Below are 23906 nucleotides of genomic sequence, written 5' to 3' on the forward strand. Positions count from 1 at the left end.
TGGACCTACCTTATGTGCCTCCTTTCATATATTTTAAGAGCTGCTTGCCACTTAAAGAGGTATTGCACATTCTAGCACCAGTCACCCACTCAAGTCAAGAAGGTCCAGCACCAAGGGCCTTCTGGCGGTTCCCTCCCTGCGAGATGTGAGTTTAGGGAACCAGGCAGAGGGCCTTCTTGGTAGTGGCACCCGCCCTGTGGAACGCCCTCTCATCAGTCAAGGAAATAAACAACTATCTGACTTTTAGAAGACATCTGAAGGCAGCCCTGTTTAGGGAAGTTTTTAATGTCTGATGTTTTATTTTGTTCTTAATCTGTTGGGAGCCACCCAGAGTGGTTGGGGAAACCCAGCCAGATGGGTGGGGTACAAATAAATTATTATTATTAACCTGTTATCTGAAATTACTGCACTCAAAGTGGCCTTGCATCAGACACAATAAAACAATAAAATTTGTTACATGAATCGTCAAAAGCCAACAACCACAGATGAATACAATACTCAGTTCCTAACTATTATACCAGAACAACTAACACTACTATGATGACAGCATTCACTAGAGAGTTACAGATAGTTACCCAAGCAATTAAAGAAAAACATTCAAGAGAACCCAGCAATAAAAATACAATTAAGCTGAGATAAAAACGTAACAGGTGCAATGAGGGTATTAAAATAGACTGCAAAAAAACCAAATAAGCCCTAAAAACGCACAGAGTAGACAGATATTTTTCAAATGAAAAGGGGTGTGACAGAGAGGCTGGTTTAGGGCTGCTAACATTTTAAACAGGAGCACGATCTGAAAACTTCAGCAGGTGATAATGCCCATCTCCATGCCATAAAACCTTCTCCTACTGATTTCTTTAATTCTGTTAAAGGCAAAAGAGCTGGCCAGACTTGATTTCTTTTAGTCAGTTGGCAACCTTGCAGATGCCACAAACAAACAACACAATTTGCATGCAATGATAATTACCACTCAAACCCCTAAATGTTTATTGCGGCTCCATTTCACCCATAAAAATGAGCTGGAATTGGTGGGAAGGAATCTATATATTTTTTTACCACTTTGAAACTGTACTGGGCCAGTGCAATGTTATTTAAAGGATGTTAAAAGGCAAGCAATCCATGTTAGTTCTATTAAGAGTACATGCTGTAAGTCTTAGAGTCCAAGAGTTTACCTGACATTAGAGATCAGCTCCGTCGTCTTTTTTGACAGGTGTGGAATAAGCTCGACTTTACCTTTTGCCTTTCCCAGTGTTTCAAAGACGGTCTCTATCCCAGGTGGGTGCATCAAGTCAGCCTGGAAATGTATATGCTGGGGTTTTTTTTTGAGAAATTCTGGGTCAGCTTTCTTGTCCAATTGACCTTATCCAAGCAGTCTAGGCAGCAAGGAATACAGAGAGGTAATTTGAAGGTCTCTGATCTTATGTCCTTCTCCTGCAAACGTTAAGGTCAGCTCTCCTACAGGTAGGAAGTAAAAAGCAAGACGTGATTATGCATTGGCTGGATGCCAGCAATTGAGCCTGAACACAGGTGGAAACTCATTATCATGCTAAGGCCACATTCACACCATACATTTAAAGCGGTATGATACCATTTTAAATAGTCATAGCTTTCCCACAAAGAATTATGGGTGAAGAAGAAGAAGAAGGGTGGGTTGGATTTGATATCCTGCTTTATCACTACCCGAAGGAGTCTCAAAGTGGCTAACATTCTCCTTTCCCTTCCTCCCTCACAACAAACACTCTGTGAGGTAAGTGGGGCTGAGAGACTTCAGAGAAGTGTGACTGGCCCAAGGTCACCCAGCAGCTGCATGTGGAGGAGTGGAGACGCGAACCCAGTTCACCAGATTATGAGTCTACTCCTCTTAACCACTACACCACACTGGCTCTCTGTAGTTTGTTAAGGGTGCTAAGAGTTGTTAGGAAACTCCTATTCCCCTTGCATAGCTACAGTTTCCAGATTCACTTAAGAATCCATTCCTCTTCACAGGGAACTCTAGGCATTCGTGATTATTCCCATTTCACCTTCGGCAGCAGAACAGGATTCACTGCCCCTGTGGCAGAGGGACACTACTGAATCCAATGCCTCCCCAGCCAAGAAGAAGGGGGAAGAGGTTGGGCTGCTCAGTTCTTCTCTTAATTTTTTTTTCTGGAAGAGATCTCAAAGTCTCAGAACACAGCACCATTATGACCTCAATAGGTGCTTCTCCCCCTTTGGCAGGGCAGCAGTGGTGATGGACCCAAACTTTTTGGCACTCTACCCATCTAACTTACTTAGGCACTACCATACAAATTCAGCAGTATTTTAAATGCTGAAAGATCAGAACCAGGGCAGCAAGGAACACAAAGTAAAATGAAATCAAATGAAATGTGACAAGAGTGCTGGTCTGGATGCACCATGGCTTGGAATAATTCCCAAGATGCTGTTGACCCTTAGGCTACTTTCCTGTTGGTCTCTCAAGCTTTCGGGAACAGCTGTTCCAAGAAGACTGCTGAAAATGACTTTGACAGCTCATCGGGGAATCTATAAAGCATCCTTTGAGACAACTAATTTTTTTTATATAAAAACAGAAGAATGGTACTGTTCAATATAATACACAGGAAATGCAACCCAATTGGAGCATGAGCTATTCAGAATTTCTCTTGACCCACAATGCCTCTCTGCTAGTCCTGCCTGGGATGGTGAAGTCGTTTGAAATCCAAAGAGAGATGTGAGAGACAAATACATTTCACATAAACCAAAGTCCTAGAGAGGTGCATAGTGATACTCAGTTGTGGCCAACACTACTGTTCTTCTTGTGCAGTGAATGTCTGCTTGCTCTCTTCTCCCTGGCAACCTCTCTGTGCACCCTCAAAATCTGTTCCAGAAGATTGGGGAACTTTGCTTGCACAGCATTAGACCCAACCCATTAATCCACCCCCCCCCACCAACCACCAATGCTTGAGCATAAGTTTTGTGAAGGGTCCTGAACCCTGAGTGTATGTAGTCCAAAAAGGAAGCTTTTAAAAGATACAAACTTAACCAAAACATTACATGGAATCTGCCCCATCTTCTGCCAACATAGGTCTCAAGAGGCTATGATATTATATACCAAAACCGGTTTGGTTTTGTTTTTTGCAATAGTTTAAGAACTGCAGCCATATGGTGCATTGTGGAAAGTTTTCCACGCTTGGAGGTGCTCGCATGTCAGGAGCAAAGTCCTGTACTCAAGTTAAGTGTTACTGTATTATTGTGCTGTGTTATTAACTCTGACTAAGCAAAGGAGCATATCCAGTAGCAGAGCTTCCGCTTATCACATGTGGTTGCTGTTGTGCGTCACATGAAGTCACCATTCCCTGGATTTATTCCAGAAGGAGACATACAAGCGGCTAAGTATAAACAGAACTGGTGCTGCTATTCTTTGCCACCCATAGCATTTGGCCTTGAAACAATGAATGAATTGATTAACAGAGAATGGGAAACCTGTGGCCCTCCAGGTCTGTCTGGACTCCAGTTCCCATCAGCCTCAGCCAGCAGGACCAACGGTCAAGAATGATGGTAGTTGTGGTGCAGCAACATTTGTTCCCTATTCCTGCTTTAAAAGGATTGGTTGACAAGCATAGCAAGAGCAGTATTTATGCATGCCTTGGATGTTCAACCTTGAAATCTTGTTGTGGTCTCGTTTTGTCCGAGTGTACAGTACTGTGAGCAATTCATAGCTAAGAGCTGCTGCTGTTGTGGGAACCGAAGCATCAGAAATCTTCAGCTAATTGCCATCTTATGCTTGGACAAATGTCAGCCTTGTATGCACTGTTTTCCTCTTCTCCTTTTTCTAAGAATCCCTGTGGTCCACTGATATGTCTTAGATGTGAAAGTAAGGGTGCGCCTTCAGGATCCCTCAGCAGCTGAGGCGTAACTAAATGTGCTAAGTGACCTTGAGCATTCGCTCTTGTGTAAGAACACAAGATGTGTCTTGCTGAATTAGACTATGGTTGATCCTTCTAGTCCAACATTGTTTCCAGGAATCCTAGCAACTAGGAGGCTATAGGAAGCCCAACAGAAATGGGTCACTGTTTCACCAGCCTACCTCCCCCCCCCCCCCCCAGAAATGGCAGAATGGAGGAGGAAAGAGGGGCAGGAGGGAACAGGAGGACAAACATGTGTCAACCAAAGGGAGCTGGTATGGTGTAGCACGGTGATTTTTCTTTCTTTCTTTTCCTTCCTTTGGCAGAGGACACCAATGCCATGGCTCTTGTTAGCGCAATAAAAGTTTATGAATGGTGAGTAACAACAGGCTTGAGGCAGTGGTGGTGGGGGAAAGAGCTGTGTTCAAATCCTAACTCAGCCATGAATCTGAAAGGTGACTTGGGTCAGTTTATGTTTCTCTATTTAGCATGCTGTTTGCCAGTGGAATGGACTGCCTTAGAAGATGGTGGACTCTCTTTCACTGGAGATTTTCAAATAGAGGTTGGGTGGCCATATGCCAGGGATTCTTTAGCTATGGTTCCTGCATTGCTGGGGGTTGGACTAGATGACCCTTAGGGTACTTTACAACTCTACAATCCTATGATTTTATGCTACAGGCATAGGGACCCAGCGTGGCTATTGAGGTGCTCAATAAGTGTACAACCCACATACACAATAGCTGAGCTGTGCAAATCAGCAAATGCACATTATTTCATAAACACCTGGGCACATGCAGAGACAGCTTGTACCTGCATTCAGTGGAACTTGTGAACAAGCCTATAAGCCCTGCTTTACCAAGGACAGTTATCTATTTGAAGCGCCATCTGTTCCCAGTTCAGTTCAGAGATAAAGAACCATAAGTAGAGCACACACACTACATTATATTTCTAAAATAATTACAAGGATGGAGTCTGGGCAGTTGATGGAGATAGAAACTAGGTTTGCCACGCTCTTTGCCCAGACAGCTCCCATTTGTTATTCTGGTATCAAGACAGTTCTCAGGGTAGTAAAATACTTAATCCACAGGAGCTAGCTGTAAATTATCCTACCTGCACATTTTGTCCTCTGTGCTGATAAACCACAGTGCATGAGACGTGGCAGCAACTGTGGAAGTCCCCATTTGCCATGCCTTCTTCCCTCTTGAGATCAACTTCAAGCAAAAGAAGAACTAGGCTGCTTAATAATTAAACGCAGAAATTAAATATTAAGCAGCCAAGATCGTTTCAATGCTGACGGAACTCCAGAGACAAAAGGCCAAAATTACAGCTTTGTATGCCTAATATAATTTGGCCCATCCACACAATTGATCTAAGGCCTGCTTGCACATTTTTATTTTATTGTTTTTAGATCCCACCTTTTCTTTCAAGGAGCTCAGGGTTCCTCATTTCATCCCCACAACAAACCTGTGAGGTAGGCTAGGTTGAGAGGCAGTGACTGGCTCAAGGTCACCCTTCATGTCTAAGTAAGGATTTGAACCCTGGTCTCCCAGGCCCTAGTCCAACGCTCTAGCCATTGTACCACATTAGCAATAGGGGTGAGAACCCTGTGGATGCCATGGTCTATCTATGTATCATTTATCAGCATTGAATATATTTTGGCTGGACAACACCCCTAGATGTGTGTTGTTGAGAATGGATAAATGAATAAATTTGGGCTGGGTCCAGTGGTTTGGAGAATGCCTCCTTTCAGTGCCCTTGGCTGCTGCCAGCAGTGTTATCTATTATCATCATGTTTACTCTCTCTTTTTGTACATGAAAGGCGGGGAGATCAAATGGTGGCGTGCAATAAGCAACACAGGTCAGCAGCAGGGTAGGGGAACCTCATGCATCATCTGCACCATCAACTTACTTTGCAATCAGGGTCAGATGCTTAGCCTGGAGGTCCAAATCAGTCACATCCAAACAAGGCCCACAGCTTAAACCATGCACATAGGCCACTGGTGCATACTTCTACACAAAGGGTAACACATGGACTCTCACGGGCCCCTGAATAGAAATGCACGAGCTGTTAGCACTAAAAATGAATTGCCGTGCATGGATTAATATATTTGGGTTCCTTGCAGTTTGGAGATACTGGATGCTGCCTCCTGTACCTGCCGCTGTTAAGGATGGGTAGATGTGTCAATGTCACTTTCTCTCAAGTTTGTTATTTGTCCGCTCTTAAAGTTCCATTCTCCTCATTTCCACCTCAGTTTGCAATTTAAAAACTAAACAAGTCATTGTGAAAATTCAGCAGCATTTCAGAGTGCATGTCTTTAAAAAAAAACACCCACATCTCTGAAAGAAATTTTGCCTAGTATATGCATTTTTGCAACGCAATTTCCCCTTATATAATGAATTTCTGCATGCTATTTCCACTAATATATGCATTTTCATACAAATGACTTGGCTGGAGAACTGCATTGCAAAATTCAGAGAATTTCAATGGACGGCTGTGTTTAAGTTGGTGTATTGTTTCAGAAAGTATGGATTAGGTAGGTTCCCCTTTAAATGCAAGCTAAATTGAATTTCACCTTCATCCCTAACCTCAATGCAACGATCTTCCTTGCAGTTGTCATGATTATCTATTGCCCTCATGTTTGCTTTTTTTGAACATGCAATGAGCAATAGGGGTCAGCATCAGGGAAGGATGTACAGAACACCATGCAGTTCTCCATCATCAGCTTACTTTGTTATCAGGTGTTGCTTCCAGACTGTCACTAATTTCAGGTAGGATTCAGTCGCAAAGCAGAAAATTCAGGTTTGTGCAGTTAAAGCTGATTTGGAGCTCTTGTGCAACAAACCTGCTTCCTGCCCCAAACTGGACTTATGCAATAGGAAAATGGGTGGGGAAATGCACTGAAAAGTGTGGGATAGCATTTGCTTGACCCAACATCATCAAAACTTCCCACAAACAAATCAGAATGAATGCTCATTGAACAGCTGACATCATCTAACCTAATGTTTGGGCAGCAGAGTGTACCTCAAATTAATGGAAGAATAACTGAAGGAGACTCTGCAGAGGCTAAACATTTTTCATTTTCATTTTCTGAGTAATTTTAAAAATTATTATGAAATGAACAGTTTCCTCCTTTTTCTTATTGATAGTTTTACTATGTGGCCCACTCCAGAGAAGCAATCTCTTCCTTTCCACAGTCTAGTTCCCAGAGAAATAACAATACGTGAAGAGAGATTTCCTCAGTTCTCATGCCCCAGATGTTCTCAAACATGCTACTAAAGAAGCCTTTGCCCACCTAGTGATGTTCAGGTGTTCTGGACTACATCAGCCCCAGTCAGCACAGCGATCATTGGTCTGCATTACAGTATGATCTGGAAGCCCTGCTTTGCTCTTGCATGGTCTGCCTATATCACTGACTACCTGAAACCATGGGGTCTGCTCTTCCTAATGATCCTGCAACTCCTCCTTCACACAACCACAAACACACACAGAGAAAAGTTGCACCCTTCATCTGTAATACCCAAGCAAGAGCTTTCAGGAGCATAGAATGGAGAAGCCTGTTGCCCACAAAACCTCAAACCCAGTGTGGAAGGATACAGTTGTCCTACTTCAACTGCCTATTAAGGCATAGCACTCTTTTTGAGCCAGGATTTATGCTTGCACGATGGATCCTGTCTCCCCTCTCTTCCCCTCATTCCTCCTAAATCTGTTCTGGGTCATTCCCCCCCCCCCCACAACCCCCCTGAGCAGATCTGGGGAGGACGCAGGACACATATAAGCAGGGAGAAGGGGGGAAAGGCTGTTCCAGAATTATAAATCCTTGCACTGATGGGGCTGTTACTTAACACTATGTTGGATACAAGCCCAGGTCTTTGGGGCAGAAGTTCAGGGCTTCAGCTCAACAGAATGAGCAGCAGAGCACCAAACACAGCAGAGCTGTCTTACCATTGCAAATGAAATCATATACAGGTTAGCATCTAAAGACAAGCGCCCCAGAAGACCACAACAGCTGGAGTTTAATATTGCCTAACCATCCCACTGCCCGAGCAGATCCATCCACCTATACTCTGCATGGTTTTAGGATCAGTTTATTCCCGAAGCACTTCCTTGGTGAGTCTTCAGAAATACCTGAGTAAGTGTGCAGATCCAAAGTTTGCTTATTCGGAGATGGAATTCGAGAAGGCAGGGTCTCAAGGCCTCTCAGGAAGCTGAAGAATGCCAACCTGTAACTACAGTAGTCCTGCTTGCAAGACTCCTTCTCCCCGGCTCTGACTGTTGTTTTCGTTCTTATGAATTAGCATGAAGGTCGCAAGTATATTTTCGAGGAGTGGCTTATGCCGGGAAGTAAATTATTACCCTGCTATTGGCTTGGAGGGGTGGAAATGCTGCTGGTGGTGTTGGTGGAGGAGAGCAGCTTTCCTCACCGGAAGATTAGAGGCCAGTTCAGCCCCTCAGATGAAAATGAAAACTGCTTAAACAAAGTGCACCGTTGTCTGGAAGCGAGTCACATGCTGGGGCCAAACGGAGGTAATTAAAGCTTGCAGTTGCTTTTTAAATGCCGGCAGCAGTGACAGTTTGGGAACTGTGAGTGCTACTTCACCCTGAATACCTTTGACTGTGCCAGCCATGTCTATGATCTCAGGAGTTCCACCATTAGCCACGCACCATAACCCGACCAGATTTTTATGTAGTGTGGCTCCTCTTTGTGCTCCATGCACCGTACAGCTCTCTTTTTGGTCACCTCCTGATGCTTCCATTTCCTCAGGCTTGTTTTTCACATTACACTGAACACAGGGACAAGCCATTTCTGCACCATGTACAAGCATTTGGGTGAAGGAATGAGCACTTGTTGATTTGCGCAGCTCAGCTATTGTATATACTGACTGTGCACTTGTTGAACATCGAGCACAAATAACTGTATGAGTGTGCAGCTGAACTATTGTGTGCACAAGTACACAGACTGTGCATTTGTTGAACGTAATGTACGAGCACCACTCTTGCTAAATGTACATCCTCTGTGAGCATCATATAACGGGTATTCTGCAGAAACTGGGCTACCACAATCCTCACAGTTTAGCTGCTATTAATGCTATTTGACTTCAACCTTCCCATATGTGTGTTTGGTTATCTGGCCTCCTCCAGACAGCCTCCTCATTGAGCATTCATCCTGATCTGCTTACACAAAGCTGATCCAGAGGTTATATTATTTCTGATCTTTATTTGACCATTCATTTTAATGTGTTTGCAGAGAGGTTATACAACAATGAACATTCCTCCTGATATGCCACGCTTTTTTCAGAGCACTTCCTTGTAACTTTCCTAACAACAAGAAGTTAATTTCTTTTTAAAAACTGCAATAGAGCACTTCCATCCACTGGTATATGCTTGAATCTTCCCTGCAAAATACTGACAGTCATAGAGCAGATAAATCAACAAGCAGTTTGATCAAAACGCTTGTTGATTTATCTGATCTATGACATCATGTGGATTTAGCAAAAAATAATTATCCCAGTAGTGATGTATGGAAGCGAAAGCTGGACGATAAAGAAGGTTGATCGCCGAAGAATTGATGCTTTTGCATTATGGTGCTGGAGGAGACTCTTGAGAGTCCCATGGACTGCAAGAAGATCAAACCTCTCCATTCTGAAGGAAATCAGCCCTGAGTGCTCACTGGAAGGACAGATCGTGAAGCTGAGGCTCCAATACTTTGGCCACCTCATGAAAAGAGAAGACTCCCTGGAAAAGACCCTGATGTTGGGAAAGATTGAGGGCACAAGGAGAAGGGGACAACAGAGGACGAGATAGTTGGATAGTGTTCTCAAAGCTACCAGCATGAGTTTGACCAAACTGCGGGAGGCAGTGGAAGACAGAAGTGCCTGGCGTGCTCTAGTCCATGGGGTCACGAAGAGTCGGACACGACTAAATGACTAAACAACAACAACAATTCAACAACAACAATTATCCCACAATGAACACCCATCAGGAAATATCCTTAGAAGCTTGCTCAGTGTCTCATTCATCCCATTTAGCCAGTCCTGCCTTTCCAATGTCATTAAACTGTGCCTATTTACTTGGAAGTAAGCCCCACTGTCTTCACGTAAATCCCTTTGTAGCAAGGGTATTTAGAATTGCAGCCTAAGCCTCTCGGAATCTCAATCCTCCATTGCCTAATTTCCTTGATGCTTAAAAGAAGGAAGGATTGGTCTACCAACAAAATATTATAAGCCTGTCACACAAACCCAGTCCCCGTATCATTTGGGAGCCTGAGCTGTGGATTATGGCAAGCCTCTTGTCCAGAAGGAATTGCCATTGTTTTTGTTTTCTGTAAGTGGCTAACTGTAAGCCTGCCTGTCTTACCAGACAAGTCTGAGTATGTTGACTCAGAAGAAATGCTGCAATCCTCACCACACTTTCCTGGGAGTACGTCCTAAATTGTGTTTTATTTTATAACTTTACTTCTTTAGAGTGGTGTTTAAAAAAGTGGCCAACATCAGCACCATTGTCTCCAGCACCAGCCTTGTCTCCTAAACCGACCTTTCTTCAATTTCATTGGACACTATGCATTTCCTATTTCAGGATGTAAAGAGCTCATTATCTCCTGATGTTCTTTTTTAAAAAAATATTTTTCATAGGTACATCTATCCCCTTCTTTTATGTGTGGCAGGACATCACATGACTGACACCAGATTGCCATCAATGCAATAATTGGACTAATTAAAATAATAAAAGCAGGGTTTTTTTTTAAAAAAAAAATGTCTGGAAAGGCCAGTTAAATAACAGCAGAGAACATTCACCACAAGAACACACATCTAGTCATCAAATCCAGCTCACTTTTCACAATAAAAAAACAGCATACCTGGCCATTGCCTGTAGCCATGGGCACAAGCACTTCCAAAATGGCGGCTTGTGTCCTTGCATATATTGTTAAGCAACCCAGATCAGTCGCTAGCCACAGATACAAGCAAGGGTTAACAAGTGGAATCTTTTATTATCTTGCTCTGTTGTCTCGCCTTAGCGAAAATAGAGACTGCCCTTTTTCTCATAGCTGCTACAAGTTCACATAAACAGTTCTTAATATCAGAAACAAAGAGAAGGGAGGTTTTCTCAACACTAGCCAGAGCAGGCTATGTCTCACACAACTGGCGTGTGAAAACATGGTTTTGTGTTTAGGACAACAGCAGGGGTATCAGCTCTTATGAGCAGAACCATCATCACTGCTTAATTACTATAATTACATCAGTATACCTACTTTCTTCCAAGAAGCTTGTGGTGGTGTCCATTTATCCCTCGGCACCTCCATTATCCTTGCAACCCCCCTGTGAGGTAGATTTGGCAGAGAGATGGTGGGGGACCCAAGAGAAGTTTGCATTTGAGCAAAGCTCTGAATCTGGTTGAAGTCTAAGGTGTCATACTACATTGGTTCTAGTGACTAGAATTCTGGGTCAGTAAACTGAGTTCAGCATACTGATGCAGGCATTTCATGCTCTTTTTTTAACAGCTAGCTACAGATGACTGGAGGGACGCAGGTGGCGCTGTCGGTTAAACCAGAGCCTAGGACATGCCGATCAGAAGGTTGGCGGGTTCGAGTTAGAACCCAACACTAAAAATTTGTCAAAAATGTATAACTTGCTGTTGAAATGGAATACGCAGGATGAAACAGTGAAATCAGCTATGATTAAGTGGGCACAAGACATTGGTCATAACATTATGTTTGTTGACTGGGAAAAGTTGTGGACCACCGGTATGAAATTTACGGCATGTAATGCCTTAAGAGAAAATATTATGAAAATGATTTACAGGTGGTACATGACCCCAGTCAAGCTTGCAAAAATTTACCACTTGCCTGATAATAAATGTTGGAAATGTAAAGAAAATGAAGGTACCTTTTTTCACCTTTGGTGGACGTGCCCTAGGATTAAGGCGTTCTGGGAAATGATATATAATGAATTGAAAAAGGCATTTAAATATACCTTTCTGAAGAAACCAGAGGCCTTTCTCTTGGGTATCGTCGGCCAAACGGTGTCAAAGAAGGATAGAACATTTTTTATGTACGCTACAACAGCAGCAAGAATACTCATCGCAAAGTATTGGAAGACACAAGATCTACCCACCTTGGAAGAATGGCAGATGAAGGTGATAGACTATATGGGACTGGCAGAAATGACGGGTAGAATCCGAGACCAGGGGAGAGAGACAGCGGAAGAAGATTGGAAGAAATTTAAGGATTATCTTAAGAAATATTGCAAAATTAATGAGTGTTAGAATGGCGTTGGCTTAGAAACTGTGTGGTTTCCAGCCAAATTGGATAAGTAATAAGAAAAGAAGAGTTAAAAATTTAAACGAAATTAAGGGGAAGGATTTGCTGAATTAATATAAAAGAAACTGGAATGCAGAGAGGGGAGGTATGGGGAAGTCGGGAAAGTAAGGTATAAGAAAAAAATGGAATGAAACTATACCTGTTTTGGTTTCTCTTGTCTGTGTTTTATTATTGTTTTATTCTGCTTTTATATAACTATTGATAATCTTAATAAAATTCTTTTAAAAAAACAACAGAAGGTCGGCGGGTTCGAATCCCCGTGACGGGATGAGCTCCCGTTGCTCGGTCCCTGCTCCTGCCAACCTAGCAATTCCAAAGCACGTCAAAGTGCAAGTAGATAAATAGGTACCACTCCGGCGGGAAGGTAAACAGTGTTTCCGTGTGCTGCTCTGGTTCGCCAGAAGCTGCTTAATCATGCTGGCCACATGACCCAGAAGCTGTAAACCGGCTCCCTCAGCCAATAAAGTGAGATGACCTAATGGTCAGGTGTCCCTTTACCTTTACAGATGACCGGAGATGGATGTGCAAGGAACTGGAAAGAGGGACAAAGGAATTGTATTAACTTGGTGGAGATGTGAAGAAGTTAGGTACTTTTACAGAAGAAAATGATGAGCGCAAGGTGTGCACAGAGAAAATATCCAGGTTGTGTGTACCCACTATCTATTTCAGAGGGTATTTCTGCTTGTAAAAAGATTACACCAGGCATAGGCAAACTCTGCCCTCCAGATGTTTTGGGACTACAACTCCCATCATCCGTAGCCAACAGGACCAGTGGTCAGGGATGATGGGAATCTTAGTCCCAAAACATCTGGAGGGCCAAATTTGCCTATGCCTGGATTACACTAACAGTAGGCAGCAATTGCCTCCTGGTTCTTGCTTATGTCTATTTATATTTAGAGGAAAGCATAGTAGTCACACTCTATAGCATAGATATGAGTGGTGAAGTATAGTGCAATTATAAGCTGACAGAATATATTGACACTTTGGGATTTCCATAGGCCTCCAAATGTTTCTAAGAGCAGACGCAGAAACATTTTCAAAGATTTTTTTGGGGGGGGGGGGATCCATTACAAAGATTACCACAGCTGCTTTGGCAGTTAAAGTTCATCTCGCAATATTTCCATCCCTAGGTGTAACCCATGCAATCTTCCAAGTGCCTCCATTGCAGATGTTACATTGCTCACACAAGGCCACTTGTGTGAATTATGGTGATTCGATGGTGTTTATGTTTGTAACTGTATGTTTAAAACATTCCCACCAACCAAACAGTGCAAAGAATAATAAAGGATAAAAAAATACGAGGGAGAAATATCAGACTGGGATGCCTCCCCCTTGCATTAGTTTTACTCATGGGAAAGCACTTCAACTTGCAGTTAGCTAAAAAGAATGTTTATTGAGATGCCTCCTGAGACTCTGTAGGGAAACTGAGGGACTGCCAACTTATGACTGTTACCGCTTCTTTCCCTGCCAGCTGGAAGGTTGAGGGGCCCCCGAGGCTTCCCTTACCACCTCAACACTCAAGAGATTGGTACACTGGCTATGACCCTAGTGTGTCCTAAGAAGGTAGAAGTAGCAGAACCACTGGACATGTTACTTTCCTAGCCCCATAGCCTTGAGAAAGGTCCCGGACCTACGGGACCGCCTCTCCTGGTATGTCCCACAGACAAACCAACGGTCTTCGAATAAAAACATCTTGAAGGTCCCAGGCCACAGAGAGGTTAGGCTGGCCTCAACTAGAGCCAGGGCTTTTTCGGCTGTGGCTCCGATCTGGTGGAATGCTCTGTCACAAGAGACTAGGGCCCTGCGGGACCTGACATCTTTCTGCAGAGCCTGCAAGACAGAGCTGTTCCACCAGGCCTTTGGCCAGGGCACAGCCTGACTCCCTCCCTCGGCAATCTGCGCGGAGCTCTGGCCCAATGGTTGCCAGTGGCTTGATTTGAATTACCGTATTTTCCGCCCTATAGGACGCACCATCCCATAAGGCGCACCTAGTTTTTTTTGGGGGGGGGAAATAAAGGGGGGAAAGTTATTTTTCCCCCAGGCACGGGGCTGGGGTGGGTGAGGCCTGCCCGAGCTTCCCCCGACCCCAGCCCCCAAACAGGCAGCTCTCTGCAAGCCGTGGGAGCCCAGTACTGGCTCCCGCTGCTTGCGGAGAGGTCCGCTAAGCCTGGATGCGCTGAGCTCAGCGCGCGCAGGCTTCAGCATGCAGGCAAATCTCCGCAAGCAGCGGGAGCACTCCCGCTGCTTGCGGAGAGGTCCGCGAAGCCTGGAGAGCGAGAGGGGTCGGTGTGCACCGACCCCTCTCGCTCTCCAGGCTTCACCGAAAGTCTGTATTCGTCCCATAGGACGCACACACATTTCCCCTTCATTTTATAATGAATGATTTTAGAGTGTTGTTTGTGTTGTACTTTTGTACTGTTTTATTGTTGTTAGCCGCCCTGAGCCCGGCTTCGGCTGGGGAGGGCGGGATATAAATAATAATAATAATAATAATAATAATAATAATAATAATTGGGTTGCCATAGAAGCTGTTATCAACCAGCCCAGCACACTGGGATCAGACTGAATTGTAAGGCTTATGGCCAATGTAGCACCAAATACCGGTCTCACCAGTGCAGGGATTTAATAATAATAATAATAATATTTTTTTATTTATACCCCACCCTCCCCAGCCAAGGCCGGGCTCAGAGCGGCTTACAAGCAATAATAAAAACAAGATGAATGATTACAACTTAAAAACAAAAATAAAATACAACATTAAAATAATGGAACATTAAAATATTAAAATGTAGCCTTATCGCAGGAGGAGAAGAAAAAGAAAGAAGAAGAAAAAGAAAGAGAGAGAGAGGGAATCAAATTGGCTCCAAGCCAAAGGCCAGGCGGAACAACTCTGTCTTACAGGCCCTGCAGAAAGAAATCAGATCCTGCAGGGCCCTGGTCTCATGAGGCAGAGCGTTCCACCAGGCCGGAGCCAGAGTTGAAAAGGCCCTGGCTCTGGTTGAAGCCAATCTAACTTCTTTAGGGCCTGGGACCACTAGGGTGTTGTTATTTATGGACCTTGAGGCTCTCCGTGGGGCATACCAGGAGAGGCGGTCCCGTAGGTACGAGTGTCCTAGGCCGTGAAGGGCTTTAAAGGTCAAAAGCAGCACCTTAAATCTGACCCTGTACTCCACTGGGAGCCAGTGCAGCTTGAAAAGCACTGGGTGAATATGCTCCCGTGGCAGAGACCCCATGAGGAGACTCGCTGCAGCATTCTGTACCCGCTGGAGTTTCTGGGACAGCTTCAAGGGCAGCCCCGCATAGAGCAAATTACAGTAGTCAAGCCTGGAGATGACCGTCGCATGGATCACTGTGGCCAGGTCGGGGCGGGAAAGGTAAGGGACCAACTGCTTGATGCGGCGAAGGTGGAAAAATGTCGCCTTGGCTGTTGCTGTAACTTGTGCCTCCATGGAAAGGGAGGCGTCAAGGATTACACCCAAACTCTTAACGGAAGGCAATGGCACTAATTGGGCCCCCGCAAGAGAAGGGAGTTGGTCCCTCATCCCCATGCCATCCCAACCTAGCCATAGGACCTCTGTCTTCGAAGGATTTAGTTTCAATCGGCTCCCACGAAACCATCCAGCCACAGCTTCCAAACATCTGGTCAGTGTGTTCGGGGCCGAGTCAGTGTGGCCATCCATCAGTAGATAGAGCTGAGTGTCATCAGCATATTGGTGACAGCCCAGCCCAAAGCACCGGATAATCTGGGCAAGGGGGCGCATAAAGATGTTAAAAAGCATCGGGGAGAGAATTGCGCCCTGCGGCACTCCACACACCAAGGAGTGGCGCGACGACATTTCCCTCCTTAGTGCCACCCTCTGTCCCCGACCAGAGATAAAAGAGCACAACCAGTTACGGGCTATGCCCTGTATCCCCACGTCTGCAAGGCGGTGGTCCAGAAGATCATGATCGACCATGTCAAAGGCTGCTGACAAATCTAAAAGGATCAGGAGTCCTGACCCGCCTCGATCCAGTTGTCTACGGAGATCATCTGTTAGGGCAACCAGAGCCGTCTCCGTCCCAAAACCAGGACGGAAACCGGACTGAAATGGATCTAATGCCGATGTTTCCTCCAGAAACCTACCAAGCTGTTCAGCAACCGCTCTCTCAATTACCCTACCCAGGTATGGAAGATTTGAAACTGGGCGGTAATTGGATAGATCTAAGGGATCTAATGGAGTTTTTTTTTAAGAGTGGACACACCACTGCTTCCTTCAAAAGGAATTTACACTTGTGCAACAGGAATTTCCCCCCTTCTCCCTCTCCATGTGTGTGCCTGACACCCTCCCCCAAATCTTCTCTGGAGAGGTAAATCCCCAGTACAGATTTCGGGTTAAGAAAGGGGAGAATGTTTTGTTGCATGAGGGTAAATCCTTGCACTGATGGGAGGGTTACTTATTGCTAAACTGGATATATGCCTCTGGTGAAGACCCCAACATGGAGAAAGGCATGGTGGACATCATTAAGGACAGGCTATTACGCTTGTATTTTGTTGAGGTTCTGGTCTGTATTACTTGAAGGGAGTGAGTGTACTATGTGACAAAGTCTCAATAGAGTTACTACACTCAGGTGTATGTCGTCAGCAGTTTGGGCATATTCCCCCATTCAATGTGCCATTCCCCCATGATGAGCATCTCACACACGCCTTTAAAAACGCAATGAATTCCAGGTTTTGTTTACTTTGAATATTCATTTCAACTTTATTTTACATACATCATCATAACCATTATTAAATGATTCATAATAAAATCCCTGAAAACAACAAAAACATCAACTCTATATCATTTGTATAATTCCATAATTCACATTTATTGTTATTGTAAAACACTGACGAAACATATCACATCTTGCTTTTTTTTTTATATTAACCTTCTGTATACTCAGGACACAAAGTTCCAGAATAGCTGCACTGGATACAATTATAGTATTTCCATCATGAAAACACAAAGGTGCAAATATCAAAAGACAAATTAAACAAGTGCAAATGAATGAAAGTGCAAAAAAGCTTCGGTTCCATGAAAATGCTTCTTCTGAAAACTCCGCCTCTGCCCTCTGCGAAAGCTGGTCCCTAAAACAAAGGGCATTTGGGCAGGATTTGTCACACCTACCTGACTTTTCCCTTCCTCCCCATTTAGGGTGAACCCAGCAGTCCCAGGGACCATGGGGAAAGGAAGAAGAAAAGATGGAGATTGATCAAGGGTTTTTGAAGACTTCCTGTCTTCCATTGCACTCAAGCCCCAAATAAGCCCTAAACAGTAAACCTGCCTTATCATTTTGATTTGGACTTTTGCATTTCAAAAGTGCTTGAAGTTGATGTCAAAACTGGATTTCTGGGGTGGGAATAATCAAGGGTAATCAAGGGTGCAGAGGAAGGAATGCACATTCCTGTTCTGGCTGTGACTCAGCAACAGGAACATCCATCTTTGAGCAACATTATGTCATTTCTGCAGCATGAAAGGGATCCTTAGCTGGCCCACACATCTGCAATGAGTACCGGATCTCCTGATAAAGAGTTCCTAAAGGAGTATGAGTCTTGGGCTAGCAGTTAAGAAGGCCTTTTAAAGTGAAGAGTTTTCTAGGCAGTAAATTCACATTTGTTCCACACAGCCTACCCAGATTTCAAGCTAACACAATGACATTTTCTGAGCAATCAAACCAAACTATTTTGTAGCGAAGAAGGAAATGCATCCCCCCCCCAGATAATACACTCACTGCTAGAGGTCCTGATCCACTTAGGGAGAAATTCATGTGCAGCTGCACAAGGAACAGTGCAAGCAAAAGTTCTCTTACTTTTTTTTGCTTGCTAGCCTGATACTGCAGTGAGGGCTACTCATGAATAAACCCAATCAGTAACTGAACTATAGCACCAACCAGCTTGGGGCAGTAAACATGGCACCTGTCAAATCCTGCACTACAACTCACATCATCCCTTATCATTGGGCAATGCTGTCTGGGGTGATGGGAGTTGTAGTCCAACAATAGGTAACTGTTTGCTGCATATATACATGACTGGATTGTGGCAATTGTGAGCAATGATACTGCTTGCGATTGGGGATAGCTTGCATCTTAATTACAGATGAGTAACAACTCTCATACACCCCTCCTGCCATACACACTAGCCTTCACCATATTGTGAACTGATTCTTTATAATGTAATGTGTTTTTAACAAAAATAAAAATGAAAAACCTTTAGAGGTTATGCGGTCCCTGCTCTATACCCCTCTACAGTACAACTCAGCCATGATTCAGTGTAAGATTAGGTGCGCTTCAACCCATGGATTTTCACAGGTTAAGAAGCTAGTGTCCTCAACACAAGAATCCCGCTGCAAACAAGTAATTCTAATGCCTTTTCCCCAGATTTTCTGGCTTGATCTTTTATGAAATCTGATGTTCCATATCACAGAGTGACTCCAGAATTAGGGTCAGGGTTTACTGATTCCCATCAGTTCTTAACAAGAACAGGGATCTAAATCTCTTAATGGGCTACATAAATCATTCCAGCAACAGCAATGCAAAGAATAATTAGACGAACTCTCTGTACAGCACCCTTGTGAAGTCATTGTAACCTTTACTCTGTATAAGCATCACTCAGTATATTGCCATTAGCAAATCTGGGGGGAGGGGGGGAGTGCTCCTCGGCCCCTGGGATTGGTGCCTGGCTGATTGTCTCGCTTGGTCTTAGAAGAAATGACCTCAAGCCTACTAAGGAGGAATTGACTAGGATACAAGTACAGAACCTGAGGACTGATGGGAGTATTCTGCTCAGGAGACATTTTAGCTGCCATTAAAGGTAAAGGTACCCCTGCCCGTACGGGCCAGTCTTGCCAGACTCTGGGGTTGTGCGCCCATCTCACTCAAGAGGCCAGGGGCCAGCGCTGTCCGGAGACACTTCCGGGTCACTTGGCCAGCATGACATCGCTGCTCTGGCGAGCCAGAGCTGCACACGGAAACGCCGTTTACCTTCCCGCTAGAAAGCGGTCCCTATTTATCTACTTGCACCCGAGGGTGCTTTCGAACTGCTAGGTTGGCAGGCGCTGGGACTGAGCAACGGGAGCGCACCCCGCCGCGGGGATTCGAACCGCCGACCTTTCGATCGGCAAGCCCTAGGCGCTGAGGCATTTACCCACAGCGCCACCCGCGTCCCATTAGCTGCCATTAGCTCCCCGCAAAAAGGAGCCATTATTTAGATGCTTGAGACAAAATAACTCCTATGGTGTTTCAGCTAATACATAATTCTACTGACAACAGTAGTGCCAGAGCGGGAAATGGCCTACTGAGGTGAGGTTCTGAGAACCAGTCTGGTGCTTCTCTTAGTTCTCCAGTATTCCTAAACATAAGGAAAACAACAGTGGTAAATGGAACTGGACATACAAGCAGTATAAAATGGGCTGCCTTATATATTGCAAGATCTATCTAGGGTTCTGCTATCTGTTCACATTGGCAGAAGCTCTCTAGGGCCTCTGGCCGAGGTCTTCATCAGCCCTGCCAGTTGGAGGTGCCAAAGGTTTCAAGACAGAATCTGGTGAGGCCCAGGCTGCCTCCTCTCTGACATTCGCTGCCTTTCTGAGCAAATGCTTGGCAGCAACATGTGCAGAAATAGCAATGAGCAAACACATACCCTCCCTCACATACATGCACACATATAAGATTGGGGTTTAACTTTGGTTTCTTTACACCAGGGGAAGCCAATATGATGTCCTCCAGATGTTCTGGACTCCAGCTCCCATCTTCCCTGATGGTTGGCCATGCTGTCTAGGACTGATGGGAGTTTGAGTCCAAAACATCTGGAGGCCATCATATGGGCTACCCCTGTTTTACACCAAATATAAGGTTCCAACCATATTATAGAAGGAAATATCCCTTAACCATCTGTGCAATTGCCTCAGAAGGACAAGAAGTATAAGGTTGCACACCTACGGCAGTAGATGAATGGGAATGGGTGGTGAGGGCTGGAGTTACTTAAAAGTGTGCATATTCCTAACAACTAAAATAATTGTTTCTGTCTCCCACACATACATACATACATACATACATACACAAAAACACAAGCACACAATATTAGATCAAGCATTTTACACACTTCCAATTGAGGATAATTTTCTTCTCTGGAGGAACTTGGGGTCAATGGGAACAGTGCACTATCTAGACTCCATTCCTGGTGCAAATCGAGTTCAGCTTGCTCAGTAGCCGGCATAACAGAGTGGGGAAGAGGGATTTGGTGTGAAATCTAGGCCAGATTATGTGCCCAAGTCCAAAAGCCTACATGAATAACCATTTGGCACCGAGGACCTCAAGGGGCCACAAGACCAATCAGAAAATTACATTTCACCTGAGCCAAACAACAGAGGCTCAAACCTTTGAAGAGGCAGAGAGGCAAACTGGCCCATCACTGTCTCAAAATGGCACAAAGGAAGCCATTTTCTTCATGGCTATAGTTCCAGTAGGACAATAGCAAAGATGGCCTCAACACCATTAAACACTTCCTGTTTCTTTCAAGTGGTCTTAACAGCACCCAAACACCTCTGCTTAGCAGAGTATGTCCCAAACCAGCCATATTCCTCATCTAGTTTCAAATTCAGAGACAAACGCCTTGCAACTCCCAGCAATCCATCCACTGAGTTGGCAAAGTCCCTGTCTCAAATACAAGAGGAATGTATACATAATTGGAAATTTAAAATTAATGTTAATAAGAACATTCATAATAAGAATGTTAATGATACAAAATCTTGCTTTGTAGGGTTGGTTCCTACAAATATGCTGACTGATCTTTATATAAGCAGCTAAAACAGCAAACTGGACATTTTTAAAAAAAAGGGGGGGGGAGTTTTCCTTTTAAAACCCGCCAAGAATCACCTGGGCATGTCAAGTGGTTCTTTCCTTCTTCATCTTTCCTGGCTGACTAAAAAGAGCATCTCTTTGGATATGGGGATAGTTTGGCACCATCCTGCAGCATCTGTTAGAAGGATTTGATTCAAAAATGAAAAATGTCCTTCTTCCCAGTAATCTGCCTCCTAACAAGTAAACAGAAGGGGGAGTCAAACGAAAGATATTTCACAATCAGCAGGAAACTTGCTAAAAAAAGAAATGCTTGCCATGACCATGAGAGAGAGAAATCAATATATAAATTTATCTTGGAACAGCAAGCAGCCAGCAGTTAAAAAAGAGACCTAAATAGTGACCAAGTATTCAATAATATCAGAGTCAAATTGCTGCATTTCCATGGGAAGCTTAGCGTGAATTTGACCCAAACATTAGAAAGTAGACTTCGCAGACCACACTGCTATGAGACAGGTTGCTGGTGTATGTATGGTTAAGAAACTTTAGACTTCCCTTCACAGACTTAAGGGGGACAAAAAACAACAACTTAAAGTTGGTTTTAAGGAAGTTCATACACTAAGAAATATACTTAGAATGCTTTGTAGCAAATGGGAAGAGGGTTGGATTTGGGTCTAAGAAACCTAGATCCAAATCAGTGCTTGCGTATGGAAGCCTTCAATCATAACTTATTACATGGGACCACCGTCAAGCGAGATGACTGATGGAGAATGGAGTGGAAAACGTCCAGAATTAAATCTAGGACTGCTGAAATTAGAAGGGATTCCCCAACTTCATAGGACCATTCCAAGATATTTTGGCACTGGAGGTGGAAAATTCATATGGCATTCCAACCTCCATCAAACAAACAATAATACATTAACAGGATAGTAGTTGTCCTTTAACGGCATTCAGAAATATGCTGCCTGAGGCCAGTTCCTCACTATCTAAGGGTAGAACTGATGTTGCAACCTGAGCCTTTTAGTCACATGACATGGCAACACTATAGGGAAAGTAGCTCATCAAAACAGCCTCTGTCATTGCTTCATTAGTCAACATCAAGGGGGCACAGGAAAAAACCCCATGTAGTCAACAGCAGAATTATTTTCAAAAGCTTGAAAGCTTAGGCTCACATTTTATCCATATGGTAAAAAACTTCTTTTTTTTAAAGCCAGCTTCTCGTTTTCAAGGGACACTGTCAAGCAGCTGAATGTAAACATTTGGCACACACTGAACTAAATATGGTTTGATGGGGCACAGCTGATGCGTCCAGAACAAAGAAATTAAGAACTGCTGCATTGTACAGAATCTGTTTTCTTTTTCTCATACAATACAGCACCTGCCAGGCCAGAACGACGTTAGCTGGCTATCCCTAAGAGCAGTCACTCCTCCCATGGATCAGAAGAATGCTTTTGCTTAAAGTACAAATGTTGCTAGTTTGCTTGTTTTCTGCGACACTCCGCTCCACACATTTTTTTATATATTAAGAAGAAAAATTGCTTGAAGTGCGATTTGCAGAAGGAACAGAAGTTAAACCAAGGAACATTATTACATGATCTTCTTTGTTTCTCTCATCCTCCACAAGTAGCATGGCAATATTACAAGTCTATAAATTCTGAGCACCAATTTTTTTTTGCAACAGCAGAAATGACTCCAGAATTGTTAGGATGGATTCCTTCATCAATAATGTACTTAGTCCTGTAGCCTGTCTTGGAAGGACCAACACTTACTTAGTGCTTCAGCCAGTCCCTGGATATATTGTAGATACTCTGCCCCTTGTGAAGTTCACGATCGAATCCCTGATTATTAGAGACTGACATTTGCCCTGAAACATCAGAGGTGCTTCCCAGTGCGTGCTGCCATTTGGTGATCACGCCGGTGGTCCATTTGTAGATATTTTCCTCTTCTGCATCATGTGAATCCAGGCACGCTTTATAATGTAAGAACCTGGGCAGCTGAGTAAGTTAAATTCAAGGCAGGTTAAACCCGATAGCAAACCAAATCTCCAAATTTCTGTTGCGTGTGCCTTTAAAACCATCAGGAGAATAGGGTCTGTGAGATTGGGCAGGTCAGTGCTGGAGCTCCACTGCTGGAAAGGAATCAGGGCGGTATTTGGAAAGGCTGGCTGGAGGAAGACAGACAGGGAATGGATTTGGCATGTAAACAAAGACGAAGACTCAAAAGAGAGAGCAAGTTGGCAGGATTTTACAGCTGCAGCAGCCGGGAAGGTCTCTACTCTGCCGAGACAGAGAGTTTGGCAGCTCCCACGTGGGAGAAAAGTCAAAGGCTGGTTCACTTCAAGGTATCATCAGCGTTCTTGAACATGAGGATGGCGTTGTAGATTTTAAGCGCTGGGCCAAGTTTGACGCTCATGATCTTCACGATGTCAGTCTGAGTCAGCAGAAGGAATGCCTCACCATCAATCATCTGGGGAGGAAAAGAGAGATGGTTGAAGGTGCCTGTTTCTCATGCTAGGGTACACAAAGCAAAAATGTTATACAACAGTGTTTTCATTGCTGGATTTTGCTGAGTGATTTTATTGTACTGAACCTTTCAGAATTCTGTCGATATGCCAATAAAAGGTTTGAGATTGAGATTGCAAGCTATCTGCACTCAATGCTTCCTCTGGAATAAAATGCAGTTTTTGTAGCAGCGCATCATATCCCAGCATCTGACCAGGAAGCTTCATCCCAATCTGATCCACCAGGCCATGTATATAGCTAATGACTCCAGGACATGCCTTGGTTGTTTGATAGTTATGGCTGGCATCCAAAACTTGAGAAGGGAATATTGTGGGCAAAGTGTTATCTGTTTTTCCAAGAACTGGCCAGTCTATGTTTGCATGCTGGATTTCCCA

At 44.1% G+C, this 23906-nt stretch overlaps 2 protein-coding genes and 1 long non-coding RNA gene across 14 annotated transcripts in view; 1 reads left to right on the top strand and 2 right to left on the bottom strand.

Annotated features, from left to right (window-relative positions):
* SGK2 (serum/glucocorticoid regulated kinase 2) overlaps positions 1 to 23906 on the bottom strand; it is a 477666-nt gene that overhangs the window by 26528 nt on the left and 427232 nt on the right. The window contains exons 1-2 of one of the 8 annotated variants that reach the window (XR_014566082.1): positions 8008 to 8157; positions 1234 to 1455 (exon numbers count right to left, since the gene is read on the bottom strand). Coding sequence is in view for 5 of the 8 variants with exons in the window: in XM_083746295.1 (XP_083602421.1) it covers positions 1234 to 1285 (52 nt within the window). In the remaining 3 variants the exon portion in view is untranslated. Of the gene's footprint in view, positions 1 to 1172; positions 1456 to 4991; positions 6641 to 8007; positions 8204 to 23906 lie in introns of those variants that run through there. The other 7 variants (XM_083746295.1, XM_083746294.1, XM_083746290.1 and 4 more) reach the window with 7 other exon arrangements.
* Positions 8237 to 17535, top strand: LOC310847999. Its single transcript, XR_014566116.1, has 2 exons — positions 8237 to 8406; positions 17371 to 17535. It is a non-coding gene; the product is annotated as an uncharacterized lncRNA (long non-coding RNA).
* The window catches only part of L3MBTL1 (L3MBTL histone methyl-lysine binding protein 1), a 40004-nt gene continuing 37142 nt past the window's right edge, over positions 21045 to 23906 (bottom strand). For all 5 annotated transcript variants that reach the window (XM_083746196.1, XM_083746199.1, XM_083746195.1 and 2 more), the window contains one exon: positions 21045 to 23476. In XM_083746196.1, coding sequence (XP_083602322.1) covers positions 23342 to 23476 — 135 coding nt within the window. In that variant the 3' untranslated portion in view covers positions 21045 to 23341. The remainder of the gene's footprint in view (positions 23477 to 23906) is intronic.

Source organism: Podarcis gaigeae, assembly GCF_964106915.1.
Source record: "Podarcis gaigeae genome assembly, chromosome: 6".
NCBI lineage: Eukaryota > Metazoa > Chordata > Lepidosauria > Squamata > Lacertidae > Podarcis > Podarcis gaigeae.